Raw genomic sequence first — 26685 nt, forward strand, 5'->3', positions numbered from 1 at the left:
CACAAATATTACGGAGGGTACAGCACGCGGATATAACTGTGGGGATGCTGCTTTCCCCCAAGTCTAGCTTCCCATACAGAGATCGCCAGCGCCCCTTTAAACGGCCAAAAGCACACTCCACAGTCATTCAGCACCGGCTCAGCCTGTAGTTGAACTGGTCCTTGCTCCTGTCAAGCTTCCCTGTATACGGTTTCATGAGCCAAGGCATTAACGGGTAAGTGGGATCTCCAAGGATCACAATGGGCATTTCGACGTCCCCTACTGTGATCGTCCGGTCTGTGGAAAAAAGTCCCTGCCTGCAGCTTCCTGAACAGGCCAGTGTTCCGAAAGATGCGTGCATCATGCACCTTTCCAGGCCAGCCTGTGTTAATGTCAATGAAACACCCACGGTGATCCACAAGCGCCTGGAGAACTATAGAGAAATACCCCTTCCGATTAACGTACTCGGATGCTAGGTGGGGTGGTGCCAGAATAGGAATATGCGTCCCATCTATCGCCCCTCCACAGTTAGGGAAACCCATTTGTGCAAAGCCATCCACAATGTCCTGCACGTTCCCCAGAGTCATGGTTCTTCTTAGCAGGATGCAATTAATGGCCCTGCAAACTTGCATCAACACGATTCCAACGGTCGACTTTCCCACTCCAAACTGGTTCCCGACCAATCAGTAGCTGTCTGGAGTTGCCAGATTCCAGATTGCAATAGCCACCCACTTCTCCACCGTCAGGGCAGCTCTCAATCTCGTGTCCTTGCGCTGCAGGGTGGGGGCGAGCTCAGCACACAGTCCCACAAAAGTGGCTTTTCTCATCCGAAAGTTCTGCAGCCACTGCTCATCATCCCAGACTTCCCTGACGATGTGATCCCACCGCTCAGTGCTTGTTTCCCGAGCCCAAAAGCGGCGTTCCACGGTGCTAAGCATTTCCGTGAATGCCAGAAGCAATTTAGTGTCATACGCGTCAGGCGACTCGCTATCATCATCAGACTCCTTATCACTTTGTATCTTAAGGAATAGCTCAACTGCCAAACGTGATGTGCTGGCGAGATTCGTCAGCATACTCCTCAGCAGTTCAGGCTCCATTTCCCACAGAAATCGTGCTGCACAGAAACCGTTGAGAGGGTCAAGATGGCGCCAAATGTGGACGGAAAAACAGGGATTGCTGGGATGTGAAGCGATGCATCATGGGGCGTTGGGACAGGAAGCAAAATGACCCACACCTTCCGCCCCCTTCTCACAACCCACGGTGCCAAAATGGCGCCAAAATGGGACGAGGTGCTCTGTGGGATAGCTGCCCATAATGCACCACTCCCAACACCGCTGCAAATGTGGCCACACTGCAGCGCTGGTATCTGTCAGTGACGCCACACTCCAGCGCTTTCCCTACACAGCTGTACGAAGACAGCTTTAACTCCCAGCGCTGCACACCTGCAAGTGTAGCCAAACCCTTAGAATGGATAAATACTTTTAAAATGAAGACACTTTCAGCATCTGCCATACATTATGATTAGCCTTAGATCATATATTTATTGATCTTCATTTTTTTGTCATGAGACACACCAAGTCTTCAGTCAATGGCTCAATTTTATAACATTGTTTTGTTATACGAGCACAAAATACAGATGTCTTTATTTAGTTTTTCACCATGACAACGATGATGTTGCTTTTTGATGTGAAGACCTTGTGACTTGACATAACACTGCTGCTTTATAGCCTATGAACAATTTGATCGGACTTAGTGAGTTGACAGTGCAGTGTGATCACACAGTGACCTGATGCAATGACATTGCCGCTCAGTGGGGCAATCTTGCATTGCACAACACCATGACCCTTTGGTTAAAGTGATACTTTTTTGTACAATGTGATGGGGCTTTGCCCTTTTGCGATGAAGTTTCAATGTGACAAGATGACATTTTGATCCATTCCTACATAGTAATGTTTGGCACACTCTGATGAGGAAGGATCTGGGCAATCAGGGTTTAATTCCTGATCTGCTACAGACTTTCCGTGTAACCTTGAGAAAGTTACTAGCTGTAAATGGGGATTATAGCACTTCCCTGCCTTACAGGGATGTTGTGAGAAGAAATATATTAAAGATTTAAGTGCTTTGAGATCTACTGATGAAAAGTGCTATATAAGAGCTAAGTATTATTACATTGTGTTGTGAATTGATTATGATGCGTCAGGACAATCTCTCCTTTTTTATTCCAGCATTCAGCACAATGGTACCCCCTAGCTGATTGCTGCATTTGGATGCTACTGTAGGATAAATTAAATGTAATATTATTAATAATAATAATAAATTAATAATAATGAGGAATTTTACCTCATTATGTTGTGAAGATGATGCTTTGCAGTTGGATGTCACTTGACCCTCAGAGGTAATGTGGTGATAGTGTCACAATATGATATTCTGTCATAGAAACATAGGACTGGAAGGGACCTTGAGAGGTCATTTAGTCAAGGCCCCTGCACTCATGGCAGGACTAAGTATTATCTAGACCAGTCCTGACAGGTGTTTGTCTAACCTTCTCTTAAAAATCTCCAATGATGGAGCTTCCACAACCTCCCTAGGCAATTTATTCCGATGCTTAACCCTCCTGACAGGAAGTTTTTCCTAATGTCCAACATAAACCTCCCTGGCTGCAATTTAAGCCCATTGTTTCTTGTCCTATCCTCAGAGTTTCCAAACAATTTTTCTCCCTCTTCCTTGTAACAACCTATGTACTTGAAAACTGTTATAAGAACATAAGAACGGCCATACTGGGTCAGACCAAAGGTCCATCCAGCCCAGTATCCTGTCTACCGACAGTGACCAATGCCAGGTGTCCCAGAGGGAGTGAACCTAACAGGTAATGATCAAGTGATCTCTCACCTGCCATCCATCTCCACCCTCTGACAAACAGAGGGTAGGGACACCGTTCCTTACCCATCCTGGCTAATAGCCATTAGCGGACTTAACCTCCATGAATTCATCTAGTTCTCTTTTAAACCCTGTTATAGTCCTAGCCTTCACAACCTCCTCAGGCAAGGAGTTCCAGAGGTTGTCTGTACACTGTGTGAAGAAGAACTTCCTTTTATTTGTTTTAAACCTGCTGCCCATCAATTTCATTTGGTGGCCCCTAGTTCTTATATTATGGGAACAAATAAATAACTTTTCCTTATTCACTTTCTCCACCCCACTCATGATTTTATAGACCTCTATCATATCCCCCCTTTAGTCTCCTCTTTTCCAAGCTGAAAAGTCCTAGCCTCTTTAATCTCTCCTCATATGGTACTCGTTCCAAACCCCTAATTATTTTAGTTGCCCTTTTCTGAACCTTTTCTAATGCCAGTATATCTTTTTTGAGATGAGGAAACCACATCTGTACGCCGTATTCAAGATGTGGGCGTACCATGGATTTATATAAGGGCAAGAAGATATTCTCCATCTTATTCTCTATCCCTTTTTGAATGATTCCTAACATCCTGTTTGCTTTTTTGACTGCCGCTGCACACTGTGTGGACATCTTCAGAGAACTATCCATGATGATTCCAAGATCTCTTTCCTGATTAGTTGTCGCTAAATTAGCCCCCATCATATTGTATGCATAGTTGGGGTTATATTTTCCAATGTGCATTACTTTACATTTATCCACATTAAATTTCATTTGCCATTTTGTTGCCCAGTCACTTAGTTTTGTGAGATCTTTTTGAAGTTCTTCATAGTCTGCTTTGGTCTTAACTATCTTGAGCAGTTTAATATCATCTGCAAACTTTGCCACCTCACTGTTTACCCCTTTCTCCAGATCATTTATGAATAAATTGAATAGGATTGGTCCTAGGACTGACCCTTGGGGAACACCACTAGTTACCCCTCTACATTCTGAAAATTTACCATTTATTCCTACCCTTTGTTCCCTGTCTTTTAACCAGTTCTCAATCCATGAAAGGATTTTCCCTCTTATCCCATCGTTGTCAGCCCAGAGGGCCCGAGGGGGGCAACAGTGGGGTTCGTTGCCCAGTGTGTGTCGCACTAATTAACACACCAGGGTGGAGAAGCAAACCAAGTTTATTTGAGCCCAAATAAGGTGCAAGGGAGAAATAGCAATCTCAAATCCTGCACACCCGCACACAGGCGGGGTCCCAGCATTTATACCCCCTTTGTTTCTTTTTATTTGTACTTTTCCACTGTGTAGGGGCTACTTTCTTATGCATATAACTTTGATTACAGCATCTGCTTTCCGCCTATCTTATCTAGTATTGGCTGCATCTAGTGCCAAGTGGACTTGCAGCTGCTAGTAATCAGCACATAGCACGGGAGGTTACAAAAGTTTAGTAAGGCTAACAGAAGCGCTTCACATAGAGGTACTTTGGTTCACATAGGCCCAGAGCAAGAAGACTTTATTGACACTTGTGGTCTTCCATTCTCCCGAGTTACCTAGATTTATGCCTAGTGATACCAACACCACGACAACTTAATTTACATAAGAGCCTTTGGTGAAGGACCTTGTCAAAGGCTTTCTGGAAATCTAAATACACTATGTCCACTGGATCCCTTGTCCACATTTGTTAACCCCTTCAAAGAACTCTAACAGATTAGTAAGACATGATTTCCCTTTACAGAAACTATACTGAATTTTCCCTAACAATTTATGTTCTTCTATGTGTCTTGACAATTTTATTCTTTACTATTGTTTCAACTAATTTGCCAGATACCGACATTAGACTTACCGGTCTGTAATTGCCAGAATCACCTCTAGAGCCCTTTTTAAATATTGGCATTACATTAGCTATCTTCCAGTCATTGGGTACAGAAGCCGATTTAAAGGACAGGTTACAAACCATAGTTAATAGTTCCGCAATTTCACATTTGAGTTCTTTCAGAACTCTTGGGTGAATGCCATCTGGTCCCAGTGACTTGTTACTGTGAAGTTTATCAATTAATTCCAAAACCACCTCTAGTGACACTTAAATCTGTGACAATTCCTCAGATATGTCACCTACAAAGGACGGCTCAGGTTTGGGAATCTCCCTAACATCCTCAGCCGTGAAGACTGAAGCATGTCCCCTCTCAATCTTCTCTTTTCCAGACTGAAAAAATTGGGTTTGTTTAATCTTCCCTCATAGGTCTTGTTTTCTAGACCTTTCTCTGGACTTTCTCCATGATTTGAGGTGATGTGAAACTTCAACCAAAGCTGATGATATGATACGATGACATTTGAATACATTACATTCTGATACTGTGTGATTGATGCCAGTTTTGACCTAGCTGCTTGACATTGGGACATGTTATTTCATGCTGTGAAGGCATTTTGACCCAAAATGGTAATGTTTATGCGTGATCCTGTTGTACCATGGCGTGACGGTGGTTGGGTGGAGTGAGCTGACATTTTAAGACAATGTCATTATGCTGTGACCTTTCAGCATGCCTCAGACTGATGTGACGTGTTGTTTTTCCATGCCGTGCTGAGCTGCGATATGTGGCATCCCCACCCTGTGTTCCGAGGTGACAGGGTGTCGTTTGGGAACGTCGTGATGTCACAGTAACTTTATGAGGCCCGGCGCACCATGACGCCATTCCCAGGCGGCCCCACACTGTGACGTGCGTGGAGACCCGCCTTAGTTGTGGTGGTGCTGTGCTGGCATGATGTCATGTCTGACATGATGATGTCATTCTGAAGCACCGTGATGTCATGGGGTTACCACACACAGCTTTCGCCTTGCAGCATGATGCTGGCATGACTATTGGGGGGGCCATGTTGGGGGTGGCACTAGCACCCCCACAGCCCAGCAGCCACACAGGGGCGGGTAGGGGCGCCCTCTGCGCCCCCAAGCCTGGCTCCCGCAATGCATTTCGGGAAGAGAACTTTGCCTTGCCGGCCAGTCAGCCACACGGCGCATGCTCGGGAAGGCCTCACAAACGGGGCGGCGGCGCATGCGCCGTGCGGCTGCCCGGCAGTGAGAGGCTGCGGGCCGCGGCGGGGCGGGGGATAGGCCGCGCTGGGAGCCGGGGGCTCGCGTAGATGTGCTCGCCGGCGGAGACGCTTCCCGGGCCGGCCCCGGAGGGGGCCCTGCCCCCGGAGTGGGAGTCGGACGAGGAGCGTATGGCCTTCCTGTTCTCGGCCTTCAAGCAGAGCCGGGAGGTGAACAGCACCGAGTGGGACAGCAAGATGGGCTTCTGGGCCGAGCTGGTGCTGGGCCGGGGCCGCCGCCGGGGGGCGGTGCGGACCTGCCTGCGGGAGCTGCAGCAGGCCTTCGAGCGCCGCGGCAGCGTCCCGCTGGGGCTGGGCACCGTGCTCCGCGAGCTGCTCAGGTACCCGCCCGGGGCGGGGCGGGGCGCGCCCGGAGGCAGAGCAATGGGCTGGGCACGGGGCGGGGGGGGGGCTGAGGCGCTAAGGGGGCACCACACTGGGGGATGCTAGGCACGTGGGACACTAAGGCAGGGCAATATTCTGGAGGTGACTGGGGGGGGTCACCAGGTGCAGGTATATGGGTGGGGTACTGGGAGCAATATGCTGGGGGTCACTGGTGGTGACTGGGGTCACCAGGTGCAGGTATATGGGTGGGGTACTGGGAGCAATATGCTGGGGGTCACTGGAGGTGCAGCGTGTGGGGTACTTAGAGAGGACAGTATACTAATGGGTTATTAGAGATGTAAGTCATAGGAGTGCACAGGGCATGCGGTAGTAGCAAGAACAATATCCTGGTGGGTTTGGGGTTCAGGGAGACAAGGGACATGGAGCACTAGGGTGCATGATATGCTGGGGGTCCTTGGGTGCAAGGAAATGCTGGGAGGGATGTGGAGCACCGAGAGGGCAATATGCCAGTGATCAATATGCCAGTATGCCAGGCACAGGAACGTTGAGCAGCGTGGGGTGTTACGGTGGGAAATGTGGTAGGAGTTGTGGAGTACTGTACATAAGGGGGACTGATGGGCGTGGATCAGAGGGGGCACTGAGCTGAAAGAGTGATAGCGGTATGCTAGGGTTCACTTCAAAGGTTGGGTGCTGGACACACGTGGGTAGCAGGGAAGGTGCATGAGGCAAAAGGAGTTAGTGGGCATAGGGAGCAATATGCTTAGGGGCATTGGGAAGGCTGCTTTGCGTGAAAGTGCATGGGGCCATATTGTAGTGGGTGCTGGGAGGCCAGTTTGCCAGAAGACTCTGGAGAGGAGGATTAGGTGTGGTGCTGTAGAAGCTGCTTGGGCACTAGAGGCAATGTTTTGTCTTTTCATAGGCTCTATCCAACGTAGGGGGCAACAGCACTGAGATTGTTCCCCCTTGAAAATACTTAAGGAACAACCCACATATTTTATGCCAGTCTGAAAATCATTTACCTACTGGTATTATAAATAACACACACAATGGTCATGTCTGGAAGAAATCAGAGGAGAGAATGATTTGTGTTTCCAGGTTATGTACTTTATGCATAAAGTTTTGTCAAATGAACAATCACTATAAGAGCTTCACTGCAGCCAGTTTCCTTTTTTTGTGTGTGCGTGTTTTATTTTCACATTGTAAAATGAAAGAACAACATAGGAAAATATTTGTAAAATCAGCAAAGTTGCAAGAGGATGTGTAGGCAGAGGAAGTTCCTTGAACTATTTTCTTTGAATTTGCAGTGTGGAAAATCCCCACACAAATAGGAAAGGAAACGGACTATAGGGAAGATTTTATAGTAAACCATTGTGTATAAATTCTGTCAAAAGCCCAAAGTAAATAAACTGGAAATACAGTAGTTGTTTTTGAGCATTTTTATATTGTACATAAAATTTTATTTTAAATTGAGATTTCAAATTGATGTCAAAATAAACGCTCAGTTAGACAATCTTGTTAAATCTACTGGAATTGTGAACCAACTTATATGTTCTGTGCTGGGGAAATGTTACTGCTAAAGATGATTCTCCACAGAGATCTCTACATGCACTGATGATTACATCTGCACAGTGGGGACTGGGTTGCCACGTCCATTTCTAATTCTTGTATGTCTTACTCTCTTCAGACGTGGCAAACTGCAGAGGGAGTCAGACTTCATAGCAAGTGTAGACAGCAGCTGGATCTCATGGGGTGTGGGAATCTTCATTCTGAAGCCCCTGAAATGGACCCTGTCAAGTGTGCTGGGTGACAGTAAAGTGCCTGAGGAGGAGGAAGTGCTGATTTTTGTGGAGCTGCTTCAGGTGAGCATTGCGCTGTCTGGAGCTTGCCCTGGTTACCCATGTTATGAGGATGGAGTATGTGTATGTGCAGGGAGGGTGTTGAGATGGGTTTTCCTTGAATCACATAATAAAGATTTCCCCACATTAACAGGAAAGGGTCATCTCTACTCATGTACATTCAAAAACCCAAGAGAAGGGAGGGGGTTTGAATGGCTCATAGATGGGACATAGAGCCCTTATCTGAACATATATGTTCAGATATTAATGTAATGGCTGTAAAATGAGTTCTGTAAAATGAGTTGATGGGTTTTCAGTTTATTTTCTAGTGAATGACACTGAATCATAACGCATGAGCAGAGTTGGCAGTCTCTGCTGTGGGGCCACTCTTCTCTTACATTTAAAAAGGGCCTCCTCCAAGTTAAGTTTCAGGTATATATATTTTTTCAGTACAGTATGTGTGGAAGCCTGCAGATTACTGTCTGAGCACCATTTGTTCTATAGATACATACATAAGTGTCAGTGACTGTCCATCCAGTATCTCTTGTCTTCATTGAATTCACATGCAGCTTTAAAATTAAATTGAAGCAGTGTTTATACACTTTTCTGTACGTGCGTCTCCAAACCTGTGAAAGGCCCTTGTTTCTGGCAACTTTTGAAGTTTAAAAATAGAGCCAGATTCTAAACTGGTGTAAATCAGTCTTGCCCCATTTGGCTTAAGTGGCATTGCATCTGATTCCTTTAGTTGGCCCTATGTCCTTGAGTTAGCTGAACTAAAAAATAAGAGTTTGAAGTGAAAAATCAACTAAAAAAAAATCACATTTTTCTGAACTCTTGTTACCTATTTTCATTACAAGCAGCAGCTTAAATGATTATAACTCACTGGGATTATAGAGAACTCTTTTCTCTGTTCAACTTGTTTGCATTGTGCACTTGACAGCACTCCGTGTACAGTTGCACTGTTGTTTCATGGATGTCAGTGTCCCATATTAGAATGGGGCTTTTATACAGCATCAGGAAATAAACCCTTTAAAAAAAAAAAAAGTGACTGTAAAGCCTCTAACGTTCACTGTGGGATTCAGGGGCAGATGGAATTCATGACACTGCATTCAGCTTTATTTATTAAATTATTTTAAGTTGTCTAGATTCCAAGTTTAAGAGTAACTTTCATTTTTGAAAAGGGACATGTATTTTGTGTTACATGTGAAAAAATGGCTTAACTGATTAAGTTGAAATTTAAAAAAAAGTTTGAATTGGGACAAAGTCGAAAAGGAAAACCTTTGAGAAGCATAGTAAGAGCTATGGAATGGCTTACTCACCATACAGTGTCTGTTGCTTATTTTGGTATATGCTTTGGCAGAGGAAACAGGAAGCTTGCAGCTCCAGTGCCTCAGGAACTGAGGGAACAAGTGATTCTCCTATATTCCATTAACAGCAAGGCTGTTTTTAAAGAATTATAAACTTTCCCTTTTTTTAAATTTTACAAACAATTCTTTTAATTGAACCTTCATAGTCCACTTTTAGCCCTGGGACTTTTAGAAACTTTACTGTGTAATGTATGCAATAAATAAAATATACTCCCAGACCTTTGAGTTCCTAAAATACAAAAGTCACCTTTCCTCAAAGTTCTAGACTAGAGCTATGATATCAGGTAATTTATAAGCCTGTGGGAAGAGAATACAGAGATAGTTTGATTGGCAGAGGAGACAACATAGGAGTGTAAACACATTCATTTGGCATGGATATGAAAGCTGATAAGGACATGGTGCTTTTTAAAAATGAAACATAAATCCTTAGTATTCCTGTGAGGTTAGGTGTGTGTTATCCTCATTTTACAGGTGGGGGAGAGGTGAAGTGACTTGCTTCACTTGGGATTACTATTCCACAGCTTCTGTCTCCCATTCCTGTGCTCATATCTCTACACCATGCTATTCATGCTGTGTTATGAGTTACGATATGTGAACTATACATTATGTGTAGATTTGCTGGTAAAATATTCTTGATTATACATGACTTGTGTGGGCCATGATACAATGCTGTTGTGATTCTTCACCTGTGTATGAAATCTGCATTGGCATAGAGATGTCAGATTGGCACCCATTGCAGTAATAAGAAAGGGATCCCAATGCACACTAACAGTTTTGTTTCTTTCCTTCAGGAAAAGGCAGAGGAAGTGTATCGCCTCTATCAGAATTCTGCTCTCTCTTCCCACCCTGTTGTTGTCCTCTCAGAATTGCGCTCACTCTGTGCCAGCATATGTCCGGATGAGAGGACATTCTATCTACTGCTGCTCCAGCTGCAGAAGGAAAAGAGGGTCACGGTCATGGAGCAGAATAGAGAGAAGGTACAGAGTGGCAGATGAAATTTAATTTTGATAAATACAAAGTAATGCACATTGGAAAGCATAGTCCCAACTATATGTATAAAATGATGGGGTCTAAATTAGCTGTTGCCACTCAAGAAAGAGATCTTGGAGTCATTGTGGATACTTCTCTGAAAACATCCACTCAATGTGCAGCGGCAGTCAAAAAAGCGAACAGAATGCTGGGAATAATTAAGAAAGGGATAGATAATAGGACAGAAAATATTGTGCTGCCTCTATATAAATCCATGGTACGCCCACATCTTGAATACTGTGTGCAGATGTGGTCACCCCATCTGAAAAAAGATATATTGGAATTGGAAAAGGTTCAGAAAAGGGCAACAAAAATGATTAGGGGTATGGAACGGCTTCCATATGAGGAGAGATTAATAAGACTGGGACTTTTCAGCTTGGAAAAGAGATGACTAAGGGGAGATATGATTGAGGTCTATAAAATCATGACTGGTATAGAGAAAGTAGATACGAAAGTGTTGTTTACTGCTTCTCATAACACAAGAACTAGAGATCACCAAATGAAATTAATAGGCAGCATGTTTAAAACAAATAAAAGGAAGTATTTCTTCACGCAATGCATAGTCAACCTGTGGAACTCCTTGCCAGAGGATGTGAAGGCCAAGACCATAACAGGGTTCAAAAAAGAACTAGAAAAGTTCATGGAGGATAGGTCCATCAATGGCTATTAGCCAGGAGGGGCAGGAGTCCCTTGCCTCTGTTTGCCAGAAGATGGGAATGAGCGACAGAGGATGGATCACTTGGTGATTACCTGTTCTGTTCATTCCCTCTGTGGCACTTGGCACTGGCCACTGTTGAAAGACAGTATACCAGGCTAGATGGACCCTTGGTCTGACCCAGTAGGGCCATTCTTATGTTCTTATGTAGAGTGTGTGTGGTCCCATTCTTGTCTTGCATTCTGTTTTGCTGACAGGGCACTAACTTTTATGGCTAAATGCCGGTGTCTTCCATTAGCCGTTCACCTTGTATGTGTACAGGAAGAAATGGCTTTTCCCCATTATCATAAGCTGGTGGTGCGGGGCTGAGGGTCTAGAGTGTTCACTAAGTGAGGGGTCTAAATTCCACTCCCCAAACAATCTTGTAAATATCTAGCGCTGTTCACTCCAAAGAATTCTACACTTTACAAGCTGATGGCCAAGCTATAGACACAAGTTATTTGGTGTTCTTCCAGCAACACTACACAGTGGTCTAGGACAGGAAGAAAAGGAGAACACTGTAACCAGTTGAAGATGAATAGGGATTTCGGAGTGGTTGAATGTAATCTTTCCAGCTGGAATTTGGATACAACACTGAGGTTAATACTACAGCTCTTGGGCGGTGGGTTGTACCATAGGCTTTCTAATGACCGTAAGTGGTTCTGATGTTAGTTTCACATCTAATCTGAATGATGACACCTTCAGCTGTGCAGTGCTCGCTAATATCATGCAGGGGCACTGTTTAGATAGCAGTAATACTTGGGCACTTCACATCTTCAAAGTGCGGCACAAACACTAAGTAATTGGTGCTGAGTCCAAAAGAAGAATGCCCCCATGAAGTTACGCAACACCACTGCAGTTTCTGGGCATTCTTTTGAGGCATCATGGCTGCATACTAACATGGCTCAAATGTGATATTTTACTGGATTATAGGACAAGCTGGCATTGCCCTTTCTTTAGATTCTAATTTACCAGTGTCCCTTTTAGTATTATGGGCCCAAAGCTGAACAAGGAACTGTGACGGCAGAGTTTACACAGCCTTTTATTTTTTTAAGGAAGAAGTCTTGCTTTCTTGGTGTAGATGTTGCTCTAGAGATTTCGGCTTGTGAGAACACATATCCTACAAGAACACAAATCCTACAGTCTGGCAATTCAGTAATGTGCTGCTCCTCCTTTAGATAGTGAAGTTTGCCCGAGGTCTGCATGCCAAAGTATCCCCAGTGAATGATGTGGACATCGGGGTCTATCAGCTGATGCAGAGTGAGCAGCTACTATCACAGAAGGTGGAGTCCCTTTCCCAGGAAGCAGAGAGGTATTGTGTGTGTGTGTGTGAGAACTTTGCTTGTGACCTGGCCTTAGTGCATGTATAATGTGTTGCTGAGGGACTTCTTTTTTTTCTTTTTTCTTGTGACTGTGAAAAGGCAAGAAATGCCTCTTATTTGTCTGTCAGGTGCATGGGGAGCGAAATATGGCAACCCAGGGTTCTCCACCCATTTTACCCTGTGTCTCCACATCAGCCACTTGCCATATGTTGTCCTTGGATGCACCCCAGAATACTTTGTATCATTTGCTAGTAGGCATCCTGGAAAGTGGTGTAGTGATTTATGGGGTGCACTGGAGCTGAGTGAGCCAGTTGCAAGTGGCTGAACAGTGGTAGAGGGAAGGATGGGGTGGAGAATATCACAGCTGACCCCCTCCTGCTTATAGGCTTGAGCTTCTCCTTGCCCTTTGTCCTTGCAGGTGTAAAGAAGATGCCCGGATCGCTTGTAGAGCTGGCAAAAAGCAGTTGGTAAGTATACTCTGACCCTGCCTGCTCTGCTTTGGAAGCTGTGGTCTTGGAACTGTGGTATGAGATGGGCAACTTCTGAGTTTGTGTTGCATGCCAAGACCATTCTGAAACCTGCAAAACCTACTGCTCTGGCAGAGGGGCTTGATTCACATGGTGCCACCTCATGCAAACATTCTTGTCTGGAGTAGGATGGTGAGGAGAGTTTGAGGGCATCTCAGTCCTAAAGTCAGCCCATGGCATGTGCTTTGTTGCACTGGAATAGTTGTTTTAAGAAGGGACTTTCTGGATGCTGCCTGGTTTCTGATTCAAGTTTGTGTGCATGTTCCCAGGCACTGAGATATTTGAAGTCCAAGCGAAGGACAGAGCGGCGGATTGAAGAGCTCCTTTCCAAGCTGGATGCAGTTCAAGGCATCTTGGATCGTATATATGCTTCTCAGACAGATCAGATGGTAGTGTGCTTCTTCCACCTCTCGTGTCATATGTTCACTTTCCTGCTCAAGTTGCTTTGCTTTACCTACCTCTTCAAGCTCTGTGTTTGAAGAGCTCCTGTATATGAGTAAGACCTCATCCTCTCTACTCTACAAGAGATACTGAGGATGGCCTAGGAGTCTTATTGTGATTGTGGCAAGGAAATTGGCCTCTGGCTGCATCCTCTTTTTGCCTTTTCATGCTGCTGTCCTACTGAAAAAACTGCTAGGATAGCAGAAGACAGACACTAGGGCTTTTCTGAAGAAGCAACAGCTTATAGTGTTTCCTTAGTCTAAGGAACACATCCTTAATAGAAGTAACATTCCTTTCTTTTCTGCTTATTAAGGTGTTCAATGCCTACCAGGCTGGAGTAGGAGCTCTGAAACTGTCCATGAAAGATGTCACTGTGGAGAAGGCAGAGAACCTGGTGGATCAGATTCAGGAGGTATTGTGAGATGATGGTGGCATATAAGAACAGATAGGGAAACTGTGGGTGAATGTACTAAGCACATTTCCCAGGTGTTAGACTTGAGGCTTCTGACACTATTTTGCCCTTATGCTCTGCATGTCTCTTGGGCTGAATGGTCCATACAACTTTCCTTAAATCAACTTCCATATTACTCCTTTGTCCTTAAAATATCTGCAACATTAGCACTTTAAGTGTTGGTAGATGCTCTCTGATGTTCTTTTACAGCGCTCATCTGTGTAGTGTCTAACTGCGGTTAAAACTACTCGAAGGGCTTTATTGCACAGCCATGTACTGTTAATTCTCTTCCAGCTTTGTGACACCCAGGATGAAGTCGTTCAGGCTCTGGCAGGAATGTCGATCAATGGCTTGGGTGAGTTCATCCATTTTGTGGGCTTTCTCTCCTCCCCTCCCCCTCCCCCCCATTCAGGTGCTTGCCAGTGGCTGTTCTCCGAGAATAGGCAGTTGTTCTCAGCCCTTCAGAGTCATCTGCTCTACTGGTGCCTTGTAGAGGGAGTAAGGGTTTACAGGTAGTCTCCTGGTGTCTGATCACTTATTGCAAGTGACTCAACAGGTAGAATCATAGGACTGGAAGGGACCTCGAGAGGTCATTTAGTCTAGTCCCCTGCACCCATGGCAGGACTTAGTATTAGGTAGATGGAGAACTGGGGATGGGAGCCAGCTCACAATTGGACTCCTCCAGACATACAAGCTCATAGAATTGCTTGCAGCCCTCCAAGGTTGGGGCTGTAAACTACTGAGTAGTTGAGTCTGTTTTTTGGATGGACACTATTAGCTTTTGTAATATCTTCCTTTCTTCCTGGTTTATCTTCTACAACACTTATGTTGCTATCTGTCTCTTCCAAAACACTTCCCCACCTCCAGACCCTCCACCACACACAGGCTTTAGCAGTGATACCCTCTGACTGAGGTTAGGATGTATCAGTCCCTACTGCCTTTAGCAGACAGATCCTTCCCACCCCAATCCTAGGTGTTGAACTTTCTGCCTCTTCTGCCCTGAGGCATGAGGTCCCTGTCTGAGGAAGAAGCATGCGGCGCTGCTCACATTTTTGGATAGTAGGAGAGTTGCAATGGTTCTCTTTCTGGCTTGAAGTAACTTTGGTAGAAGCTGAAACTGGGACATTAGTGCTGGTTCTGAACTTGACTTGTAAAGTCAGTGTTAAATTTTCTTACCTGAGCAGGAATCTATGCAAACCACCGGTAAAAGACGACTTGGCAGGAGCTTCTCAGGCTCAGGTTCTCAAGTGTAATGTTCCCTTTGAAAGGGGAATGACATCTTGTCTTAGTGTCCAGCCGTGAGTGAGCAGCTCTTCCACTGATGTAGGATTGTCCTTGCAGCACTCTCCTGCTACAGTGCCTTCCTTGGCCACTGGGATGTTTTGCTTATATGGTCTTCCAGCCCATTTCTTATGCTATGAGGATATTGTTTAATTCCCCCAGAGATTGATTTGTTTCTTCTCTAACCTAGCAGAGGTTGACAGTGAAGAACTTGAGAAGGAACTGGATAGTCTCCTCCAGGACTCCACTAAAGAGCCTTTGGACCTGCCTCCTGTTCCCCAGAAGCCTCTGCTTCCCAGCATCTCTGATACTGAGCTTGAAGCAGAGTTGGAGAAGGAGGATGGAGGTATGTATCAGCAACAATCTTAGCTGGTGGCCTACTATTGGCATCAAAGACAACCACATCTCAAGAGGTGGTGGCTCTCTGTCTACTTGCCAGCGATCAAATGTCCTGCTCTACAAATGTACCACTGTGCTGTAAATTAGCACCACCTGGTAGTCTTGGCATAGACTGGGCTAAGCATGATATGGGCCAGGAAAGCGTAGTTATCTCTAAACCTCTGTCAGTGGGGTTTCAAGGGTTGTCCTGTTAGAGAGGTGCTGCAGGGTGGAGGGGTAAGCATGTTCTATCCTTGCTCATGTCATCCCTATTCTGTGGCTAAATGTCTATAGTCTCCTTGGCTGTGAATCCAGCATTATATTATCACAGAGAGAGGACGCCCTTCTTTGAGCAGACCTACTCCCATTATATGGTGAAACAGAGAGAGCTCCTATTTTAGTAGCTAGTGGAAACTGTTTTCCAGCTAGTTAACTCCTTCCGAAAGCGGAGCACTGTGAAGAACTGGATGGCTCCAGCTGTGTGTGTCGTTGTAAAAGTGTGTTTTGGTCTGTTTTATAAATGTTGGCAGGCCCGTAGCTAAAACGGTTGATCTGCCAGGTCCCTGAATATGCTGCAGACCCTCTTAGTGTTCTTCTGGGCCCTTCATTGCGCCCCCTCTTCTTCTCATGTAGCTGATAGAGATGCTTAAATTGGCCACCAGTCTCAGCTTCACCTAGTAATGATGAGTGACTTAAGGTTAATTTAAAAAAAAAGGAATTAACATACTGGATCAAATCAGTAGTCTCCGAAAAGTAGTAAATATCAGAAGCTTCAGAGGAAGGCATGAAATCTCTTGATGATTGAATGACCTGCCCCTAGAATTTTCTTCATATCTTTGAACAATTAGTAACTTTCCTATGCCCTGAAACGTGGTTTAGTATCCTTTACATCTGAGGGCAAACCCTAGGTGGTATGCTGTTTTTGTGTCAGGAAACCACTATGGACTTACACAGTATGGGGTTTTAGTAACTGTTTGCCTATGTCTGTCTTCGGGACTTAGGATATGGTTGGTCTTTCTTTAACCCATTCTGCTGCTAAACACTCACTTTTCTTCTGTTGCTTCTTCATTTGTAGGTTTGGCACAAAAGACTGCTTCTACATATTCTGAACCCAAAAGAGCCCTGGGACTGGGTCTCTAACAGTGTCCTGCTGCTGTAATTTGAGAAGTTGTCTTAAGCTTGCTTAACTAGTGACAGTAACTTTAAAAAGTAACTTTTGGAGTGTGGGCTAATGCCCCCCTCTTTACCGGATATCCCTTCGCTAAACAACAGGATCTACTGCCATGACAATCCACCCTTTCTGGAACTGATCCTAGCTGGTGTTGCTGTCGTCTCTTTAGTGTCAATATCTACACTGGTCTCAGTTTGACTTGTTATCCCAAGTCGCCTACGATGTTCACTCTTGCCAATGAGCTCTGTCTTCCCTGCAGGATTACAATTCCTGAGCTCACCTACTTCATAACAATCCTCAGTTTTGCTATGGCCAGCGTTGAGGAGACCCTGAAACGCAGTATGATCACAGCTGCTTGACCTCTGGCTGTTTGTGTGGTTGTATAAAACGTTTGGCACATAACATAGGTACCGTTCTTGACAGTCATCTGTCTGCAGCAAGCTTACACACATGTTGATAGTACTGTCTATCTTCCCTTGTTTGTATTTGCACGATTGTGGTCAACAAGACCAATAACTGTTTTATTGTATGAGCCTTGTTGCCACTAGGGGGCAGCAATTGCCAGCACAAGATGAAATTTACTCCTCTTTCTGTAATACACTAAGGCCTTGAAAGGAGACCTGCAAAGGGTTTTTAAAATGAAGGTGTTGCGTTTTAGGCTGCGTGATGATAAAGGCCAGCAATGTTTATTAAGTTTCCGCTTGTTTTTTACTTGTAGAAATAACAGATAGCTCAAGTTTAGTCTTCCCTGCCTTTGCTGGAGAACTTGTTGGGAGTCACAGGGATGGCTAGTGTGAGCTTTTTACACCATCCCTGAATGGATGGGGATTTTGTATCCTTTTCCAAAGTGTTCCTTAGACAATGGCAGTAACAGTAAAACAGAGCATTAAACACTCTAACAATCCTCTCTTTTAGTTTGCAGTCTTGAGATGTCATAATTTCACTAGGACACCAGTTGTCCTAGAGAAGAACTGAGTTTCTAATATAAAAAGACAAGCAGAGGAAATAACCTTTAGGAGCTGCCTTTGTTCATTAGGAAGAAGTGCAATTCCTCTTTGCAGGTCACTTTTACTATGCTTATCGTGTAGTCGGAAGAGGGTAAGCCTGATCTGTCTTGCTTCCAGTTGCATCTAGCGTGGCTGGATTAGCTGCTTTAGGCGAGGCAGGTGCTTCCAAATGTGCTCTTGTGTATCCTGGCTCCTGATGGGAGCACCATGCCCTAGACATGGAGTGGTGAGTACAAAGTGTGGGCTGACCCAAGGAAAGAAGGCTGCAGGGTGAACTAGCTGTGTATACATTTTTAACTGGTCTCCTCCTCGTGTCCCCACATTTGAGTCTGTGTCTGCTTATTGGGTATTAGCCCTGTGCTGCCTCCTGTACCAATGGCTCTCCATTGCTCAAGCCAGGTGGAAGGCAGTTTGGATGAATAGTAATAAAGGGTCATGGAGTAATGAACAGAGGAAGGGACACTGAACCTAGCCCAACTCCAGGAGAGGGGGGAGAGAACTACCAGTGAAGCATCTACAGTCTGCTGCATCTGAACACAGCAGCTCCTCTTCTCCTCCCCTGCACAAATGCTGTTACTGAGTGGAGACCCCTCCTCCTGTGCAGGGTATGGTGCAAGGGGTTAGCAAGTCACATGGGCCGCAAACACAATCATACTAAATAATTTTAATCTCCGTATTTCTTTCCTTTGTAAAGAAAAAGAGGGGAAACAATTGCTGTTTTTTCTACCTGCTGTGTAATAAAAGGGGAAAAAAACAAAAATGTCCATTGTGCTGTCAGTTTCTCTCTTGCATTATCTCTGACATTGATCACGTTATTAATGCTGCTCCCGCGGTGCTTCCAACACCTATGATGGAAAGATTGCTCACTAAACATAAATGGGCAGCTGACAGTGGTTTGACTTCAAAAACAGATTGATGGATAATCCATGCACCCAGCTGTTGGATGTACCCACAACAGGACCTCTGCTAGTGCTCTGTTCTGTGTCTAAATTAAAACAGGCAGTTGCTTTCAGTGAGAAACAGAGCCCTGCTGGCTTATGGTTCAGGAGCCTTGGCGTGTTTGTGAACGTTGGCTTAAAAAGCCGTGTGATTGCTCTCTTTGCTCTTCAGGACATACCATCCTTTCTACCTCTCGTTCATTTCCAGAAAGCAGCACGATTGATTCCCACACTTTTCCTCCGGTCCATTTTATAAAATGACTAAAATGTTGGGACTTTCACCAAGGACACTATCCCACAATCTAATAGACCCCCCTGCCAAACATTTAGAGAATCAATGTAAATGTTCCTTTCTTCGGCTTCCTTTTGTTATGTCTAGTTATGTCCCCTTGGATCACAGTAAACAACCATGCTTGGTTATTGATCTCATTTGGATGCTTATACAATCCTGGTCTGAGTCCCTGTTCAGTTATTACCTACTTTATTGGATTAATCTTCATAAGTCATTCTCTCCTACTCTTTGATAATCTATGACTTTCCCTTATTGATTTTAAATTAAGGGTTAACATTCAGAATAGCAACCGCTGATTCCTGTATTTTCAGTCCTAGAAAGTAACTAGACTCTTCCGTCTTCTCCAAATTCCCAACTTCTCTCCCCATTTTTTGACGATGCCTAGAACTGAATGCTATATTCTACATTAGTAAGGCAAGGAATTATTGTGTGTCTGCTCCATGCTGTGATACTGGCCCTCTATTGCATAAATTTTGCGGAGGAAGGGGGTTGTTTTGTTCCCACATAGCATTCTAAGTTACTTGTACACTGCCTGAACCTAAGGTGGTAGCTGAGACTTTGCTTACAGGCAGTAGTTCTAGATCCTTTCTGTAGGGACTGGAGTAGCAGAGTACCAAACTCCCAGACAGGATACTTCCCTTCTGTGAGAGGCAAGGCATGGCGAAGTTGCTGTATATATCCCCATTGCAAGCATGTGTAAAACATGCCAGAGAGACTATTGTTCTGAAGGGCTGGAAGAGGCATTTAAGAGTTAAATCTGAGCAGCTGGTGCGTTACTTGAAGTGGCTTGTAATTTTCATGCTTTGACTCTGAGTGGGAAAGTAATCAAGATGACTGAATGGAAAAAAAGCTTAAAGATGTGGCTGTGAAAAAGAAGGGAAAATAGTAGAGGGGTAATTTAGAGAGCACCCTGTTGCTGGGAAGGGAAAGATATTAAATACAAAAGTGCTAAAGAATGACTTGCCACCAAAATAGAATCGTTTCATACCAAAGAGCTTTGCAAAATATATACACAGTACTCACTTCACTGAAATGCAGCTACTTCTGAGATAGATCAGCAGCTGTTTAATGATGCAACCTTACATCAGTTTAGTGTAGGAAGCAAAGGATATTGCATCCAACAGAAATTGTAGGAAGACTTTCAGATGGGCAGAATGTAATTACCTAAGCTCCAATTTGGTCATGACACCAGGGTTAACAACTTTCTCTTTAAAAAAGGATCAGAGGAATTACAATGAACGTTAGTTCCGCAGTCAGATACAGAACCATGGTTTTATGTCTTAGGCAAAAGGCTGTTCCATAGCACCATGCTGAAGCATTGGTTCATAACTTAATTAATTTAAAAGGAAGGACGATAACAGGGTTCAAAAAAGAACTAGATACGTTCATGGAGGATAGGTCCATCAATGGCTATTAGCCAGGATGGGCAGGGATGTTGTCCCTAGCCTCTGTTCGCCAGAAGCTGAGAATGGGCAACAGGATGGATCACTTGATGATCATCTGTTCTGTTCATTCCCTCTGGGGCACCTGGCGCTGGCCACTGTCAGAAGACAGGATACTGGGCTAGATGGACCTTTGGTCTGACCCAGTATGGCCACTCTTATGAAGAATGCCCCCTTCTCCATGAAAGAATCAGCCCCACCTCCTGTAGTGTCTAGGTTTTCCTGGAATGCTTCCCATCCAAGGACTGTCCTGTGTAGCTTGTGAGATATGACCATGTCCTGGTTTGCAGTAGTCTTGCTTATAGGCATCTCGAGGCACCGATTCTGACCTAAGTGAGGGACAGAATGCAACTTTGGGCTGAGACTTATGACTGTGTAACACTAGGTGACTGACTTCCAGGAACAAGTGCATGCGTACCATATGTCCAACAATAAGAACTTTTGAAATCCACATGCTCTGCATAGAGAGCATTGAGATGAATACCCTTTCAAATACAACATGGTAAAAATGACCTGCAATGGCAAAAGGTGCCTATGCATAGAATGGTGCTTCGGGCTAATGCTCAGCATCATGAGAAGCTGCATCAGTGGCTAACATCCCCAATTTCATGCACTTAGTGCATCAGCTTGAATCATAGAAGTGCTTTCCTGTGTTTGTATGTCCTTGGCCAGAAGTTGAAGGTCTCTTGTTGCTTATATTACCCACTTTCCCTTCTGTTTTGAAATGCTTTCGTCCATTTTCATATCGCTATTGATTGGCAAGTAAAAGGTCTGACAATTTCAAAGTTTTAAAGAGCAAACATGCCTTCTTGGCATAAATAGTTGGCTGGAAGGTGATGGAACTTAATGAGACAAATGAAGCTCTTGCAAGCTGTTACTGTAATGTATTTAGCTAGTTTCTTTAAAGAGCTCGGCGGGGGAGAGGCGGGGGGGAGGATGCTGTGTCATGAAATTGATTAAAGAAGAAAAATATTTGCTTCATGATGAAAACAGAATCACTTTCTTGGCTAGATCAGAGAGAGGGTGTGTCACCTATGAACAGCCTTGAAGACAGCAGCTGAAAGTAGACCTGGGGTAGTGTCTGTTCAGATTGAAACCTGAGATTATACAATGCACGGGTCGGGGTGAAGCTAATGAAACCAAAACACACAATAGGCTTCAGTTGTTTCAATATGACTGACTGCTGCTTCATTTAGAAATGGTGCACCATAGAGGGAAGGGTTAAGGTTGCTGCCCTGTGTTGTATTACAGCAAACAGCTGGGTAATTAGCGAGTTTAGTGCTGAGTGGGGCTGATTTCTTGGGAGAGTTTGTCTCCCAAGAAGGGTTTTGCTGCTTGTTTCTTGGCAAGTTTGCCAGTGAAGAGTTTCTCCAAAGCAGGTTAATGTTGAGAGGTTTCTTGAGAGCTATTTCCACAGGAAATTTAGCCCCACAGAAATCCCTCAGGCACCAAGCTCAGTGCTCTTTTGTGTCGTCTTTGGGGACAGACTGTGTGATTCAGTACAGAGAGAATCCTAGGGAGAGACAGAACGTGTGACCCAGAGGTAAAATGCATATAAAGGGAAGAAGATTCTTTAGGGTGGTACCTAGTTTTTCCTGAATAATTCAGTGGTTCCTAATTCCTAAGATCTAAACCATATTTGCTGCCATTCCCCTTCTGCAATGAAATCTCCAGCCTCTTGGGCCAAAGTGTGACCCTTGGTATAATTCGGTTGAAGTCAGTGGAGTTGCAGGATTGGTGGAAATGGCCCATGAACTTGAAGACTAAACTGCACGTGAATGGGTCAGTCCTGATTCCTAGTAAATGAGTGTTGCTGAGCTAATGCACGAGGGAGAGCAGTCCCCTTTGCCTGGGATGGTGGCCCTCAGGGATGGGAAAGGTGGATGGTGTTAATGATGGAGCTCTCTGTAAATGGTCAGTGGCAGTTGCTTCTAAGTCTGCACTGCCACAGCCCCCCTTCCCTCCCCCTGGCCTTTGTGATGTAGGGGGTCTCTCTTTTGGTCTAAGCCCAAGGGAGTTCAGCCCTGCGTTTACTCAGTGGCACTGTAGATAGGATAATAAACTGTGACCACCAAACTCTTCTCAGCGACTGCCCCAGCACCACAAGGGGAGGAATAGTGACAGTTGGTCACTGCATCTCCTCCACAGAAGGAATGCCCCATAGACTTGAGGGTCAGATTTCCACTGACCACTGGCTACACAACAACCTGTTAATCAGTCTGGAATAGGGGCTGGCATTTAGATTTCACACTAATGTGAAAAGGTTCTTTGCTTTGTGTGTACCCCTCCATGGGCCTAGACAGTCGGAGTTTTAGTTCACCCGCTGCCCCCAATTTAAGGATTGCACTAATAAAGAAAACAGTTGGGAACAGAAGCGTGTTTCTCTCGCTTTATTAAAATTGGACAAATTGAGTTATGGTACAAAAGTCCTCATTACATCAATATTCTACACCTATTATTCCTTACTTTAGGCCCCCTTCAAATAAAGACAGTTGTTTACAGCCCTGCCCTCACTCCATGATCGGAGGAAGAGGCCTCTGGAGAGATTAGACTGCAATTAGTATGGAACTCATTATACAGCACTGTTTTCACCTATAGATCTTGAAACATTTTACAATGGAAGGTAAGCGTCATTGTCCGCTATTCACAGATGGGGAAACTGATGTACAGAGGGGGGAAATGACTTGCCTAAGGTCACACAGCGAACCAGTGGGAACAGAACTTGGGTCTCCTGGCCCAGTATCCTACTCACTAGACCATGCTGCCTCCTATGGGGAGGATCAAAATGACTTGGATTCCTACATACTGAACTCCCAACCTATCAATAAATGTCATCTAAGCCTCCCAAATCTTCTCAGCCCCTGTCTGATTGCTCATCATCTCATCCCTCACCCCAACCCTGTTGCCTGTTTCCCTACCTTCCCTAAATCCAACCCCTTCCCCAATCTCAGCAGAAAAGTCTGAACCCCATGTCCCCACTATCTCAGGACTAAAAGAGCAGATTGGTAAGGTCAGAAGGCCAGAGATTGGTGAGTAGGGGCTCTGTGCATGAAGAAGAAGGGGATCTCACCTGTGTAAAATCTGGAGCAAATCAGCGAGAGAGGAAAGAACAGCGGCGGCAGAGCAGCTGGGTGTCTGAGCTGAGAAGCAGAGAGCATCTAGCAGCAACAGCAGAGAGTGATCCCCAAACTCCCCCTCGCACCCGACCCAGCCGCCAAGTACAAGCCTGGCCGGTACAAAAGGGACTGACAGGGATTCTACAAGCGATGGATTTGCAACAGCTGATGAGCCCCCTGTGAGAGGAGGGGGAGGGAAGACTGCAGTCGAGCCCACCCACCCCACACGAGAGCAGGAGGTGAGCACTGGCTCTTTGTGAGCAGCAGGCTGCATAAGAAGAAAAGTGGTGGTGGGAAAATGCCAGGCTGCCTGCAGGAGACTTGGAAAGGAGCGAAAGGTTGGAGCACTTATGACCGGGGATATAGCTGCGCTTATAAGAGTTCAAGAGCGGGAAGGGTCGCAGTTTGTGTTTCCGAGATGCAAGAGGAGGAATAAAGAGGCGGTTTGTGTGCCGATGGGGACGTAGCACCAATGAGATCTCTGGGGACAACAGGACAAAGGGAACTCATGGATGGGCTTTACCTGCTAGGAGCAGGAGATGGGCTGGAGATGATCAATGACACCCTCAGCAGGAAGAGTTGGGTGGAGGACGACAACTCGGAGCTGTCCCTGCGAGTAGTGATGGCTGCCCTGCTCTTCCTCCTCATCCTCTCCACCTTGCTGGGCAACACCCTGGTGTGCGTGGCGGTGATCAAGTTCCGGCACCTGCGCTCCAAGGTCACCAACTTCTTTGTCATCTCGTTGGCCGTCTCCGACCTGTTCGTGGCCGTCCTGGTGATGCCGTGGAAGGCAGTCGCTGAGGTGGCTGGCTTCTGGCCTTTCGGGGGCTTCTGTGATGTCTGGGTGGCCTTTGACATCATGTGCTCCACAGCCTCCATCCTCAACCTGTGCATTATCAGCGTGGACCGGTACTGGGCCATCTCTAGCCCCTTCCGCTATGAGAGGAAGATGACCCAGCGGGTGGCTTTCATCATGATTGGGGTGGCTTGGCTGCTCTCCATCTTGATCTCCTTCATCCCTGTGCAGCTGAGGTGGCACAAGGCCAACGAGCTCCTTGCTCAGCAGGAGCTGGGCTCCAACTTCACACAGGGCTCAGAGGAGAATTGCGACTCCAGCCTCAACAGGACCTATGCCATCTCCTCATCCCTCATCAGCTTCTACATCCCCGTCGCCATCATGATCGTCACATACACCAGGATCTTCCGCATCGCTCAGCGGCAGATCCGCAGGATCTCCTCTCTGGAGAGAGCTGTGGAGCATGCCCAGAACTGCCACAGCAATGACTGCCCCCACGAGGCCTCCCTGAAGAACTCTTTCAAAAAGGAGACCAAAGTCCTCAAGACCCTCTCCGTCATCATGGGTGTCTTCGTCTTCTGCTGGCTGCCCTTCTTTGTGCTCAACTGCATGGTGCCCTTCTGCGACCTTGACCTGCACCATCCCAGGGAGTTGCCCTGTGTCAGTGAGACAGTCTTCAACATCTTTGTCTGGTTTGGCTGGGCCAACTCCTCCCTCAACCCCATCATCTACGCCTTCAATGCTGACTTCAGGAGGGCCTTTGCCACCATCCTGGGCTGCAGCCGCCTCTGCCCCAGCAACACGGTGGAGACGGTGAATTTCAGCAACGAGCTGGTCTCCTACCACCATGACACCACCTACCAGAAGGATGTGGTGACCCTCAGCTACCCGCACCTTCTCCCCCATACCACCCTTCAGGCAGAAGACAATGAGCTGACTTTTGACAAAGTGTCCCAGATCTCCCAGACCTCCCACAACAACCATGCTGACGCCGTCTTGCCAGCCGTGGTACACGTGGACTGCGAGATGGATATATCACTGGAGAAGATCACTCCCTTCACCTCCAGTGTGCTGGATTGAAAGGGGATCAGGAGAGGGAGTGGGGGCGGGGAGAAGGGATATGGTGGAGACAGGTCTGCAGCAATCGCCCAGTTTCTGGGGAGTGTGCATACAGGGGAGGGATGGGGAGAGGAATTGCTATTCCTCTGGCTGGGAAGGAGTTTGTATGTATGTATTAGCAAATACGTTGGTGTCTTCCTTTGTTTCTCTGATATACTCAGAAAAATGACTTTCTAGGGGACTGGATGGCTCAGGGGAATGGCGCTTTCCACCTCAAGTCCATGGGTTCAAACCTAGGGCCAACCCAAGTTGGTAGTGAATGGAAGTGGTTGATGTCTGTTGGGTGCCTTATGTCAAGTGAGTTTGGTGGGTCTCAGTGTAGTTCCTAGGAAAAAGAAAAATCCCTTGTCATAGTGATCAGTAGCTTCCTCTGGGAAACCATGGACTTGAACAGGCCCCTGAGACGGACCTTCCCTCTCAACCCATTTGAGGGGGAAGTGAGGGAGTTTGCCCTACTGCTGCTTCTCCCAGTCCTGTGGCGAAACAAATGCTTTTCACTCTCCTGGGCTACTAAAGTGACACAGAAAATGCAACAAACCAGAGGGACTGCTGCCTGCATGATTGTTCATTGGAGCAGGCCGGGCTGGGTAATGCTATCAGCTCCATGGGTCTGACAGCCCTACCTATCCTATCAGCCTTGAAGTGTGGAGACCAACTTCTCTTGTGATGCCTGTGTAGGGGAGGTAGAATTGCTTTACAAGCCACCTTGATCCGGGCCTTTTCCCCAGCCCCCTCGCTCACATCTATGTGCTTGTACTACAGGCAGCCAGCCCCTGAGACTAGCAAACAACAGGGAACAGGCTGCTGGGACACCTGGGTTCTGTTCCTGGCTTTGGGAGGGGAAGATGGTCTGGAGTTTAGGGCAGGTAACCCAGGAGTCCTGACTCCCAGCTCGAGGGGAGTGTTTAGAACAAGGTTCTGGGTATTAGGAAGTTGGGATGCTAAGGCAGAAAGGTATTGTTGTTGCCATGTTCTCCTACCCCTCTTTGGGAAGTTGAGTAAATAGGCACCAGTTCAGCTCTGAGGAGGTGTGTGTCTCTCCTCCATCACTCTGGCTCAGGCAGATTATCTTCCAGGCCAATACAAATACATGGCCCGCTGGATTGGAACTTTCAGGCTGCACTAGTCTGCAGTAATGGGCCCAAAGGCTGTACCAGGCTGTAGTGCTTTGGCTCATTGCTGTAGGA

The 26685-nt window shown here is 45.9% G+C and overlaps 2 protein-coding genes across 3 annotated transcripts; both read left to right on the forward strand.

The window, feature by feature from the left end:
• The first annotated feature begins 5908 nt into the window (after nucleotides 1–5908).
• CHMP7 (charged multivesicular body protein 7) lies at nucleotides 5909–18549 on the forward strand. Of its 2 annotated transcripts, none has more exons than XM_045007130.1 (10): nucleotides 5909–6288; nucleotides 7977–8151; nucleotides 10286–10471; nucleotides 12396–12529; nucleotides 12958–13006; nucleotides 13336–13455; nucleotides 13821–13919; nucleotides 14253–14313; nucleotides 15430–15585; nucleotides 16693–18549. In XM_045007130.1, exons 1-10 carry the CDS (start codon nucleotides 5999–6001, stop codon nucleotides 16755–16757), a joined length of 1335 nt encoding a protein of 444 aa, XP_044863065.1. In that variant the 5' UTR covers nucleotides 5909–5998; the 3' UTR covers nucleotides 16758–18549. The 2 variants fall into 2 exon arrangements, with proteins under 2 accessions (XP_044863065.1, XP_044863066.1); XM_045007131.1 differs by having other exon boundaries at nucleotides 5910–6288; nucleotides 15433–15585.
• A 5506-nt stretch (nucleotides 18550–24055) lies between these two features.
• Nucleotides 24056–25459, forward strand: LOC123364868 (D(1) dopamine receptor-like). Its single transcript, XM_045007349.1, has one exon. It carries the CDS (start codon nucleotides 24056–24058, stop codon nucleotides 25457–25459), a length of 1404 nt encoding a protein of 467 aa, XP_044863284.1.
• The last annotated feature ends 1226 nt before the right edge of the window (nucleotides 25460–26685 follow it).

This window comes from Mauremys mutica, chromosome 2 (assembly GCF_020497125.1).
Source record: "Mauremys mutica isolate MM-2020 ecotype Southern chromosome 2, ASM2049712v1, whole genome shotgun sequence".
Taxonomy (NCBI): Eukaryota; Metazoa; Chordata; order Testudines; family Geoemydidae; genus Mauremys; species Mauremys mutica.

Bases quoted from the DNA above. Each gene is read 5' to 3' on its own strand.
- LOC123364868 (XM_045007349.1), top strand. From the start codon at position 24,056: ATGAGATCTCTGGGGACAACAGGACAAAGGGAACTCATGGATGGGCTT.
- CHMP7 (XM_045007130.1), top strand. From the start codon at position 5,999: ATGTGCTCGCCGGCGGAGACGCTTCCCGGGCCGGCCCCGGAGGGGGCC. The intron at 6,289-7,976 runs GTACCCGCCCGG...TACTCTCTTCAG, and splicing joins GTGCTCCGCGAGCTGCTCAG to ACGTGGCAAACTGCAGAGGG. The intron at 13,007-13,335 runs GTAAGTATACTC...GCATGTTCCCAG, and splicing joins GAGCTGGCAAAAAGCAGTTG to GCACTGAGATATTTGAAGTC.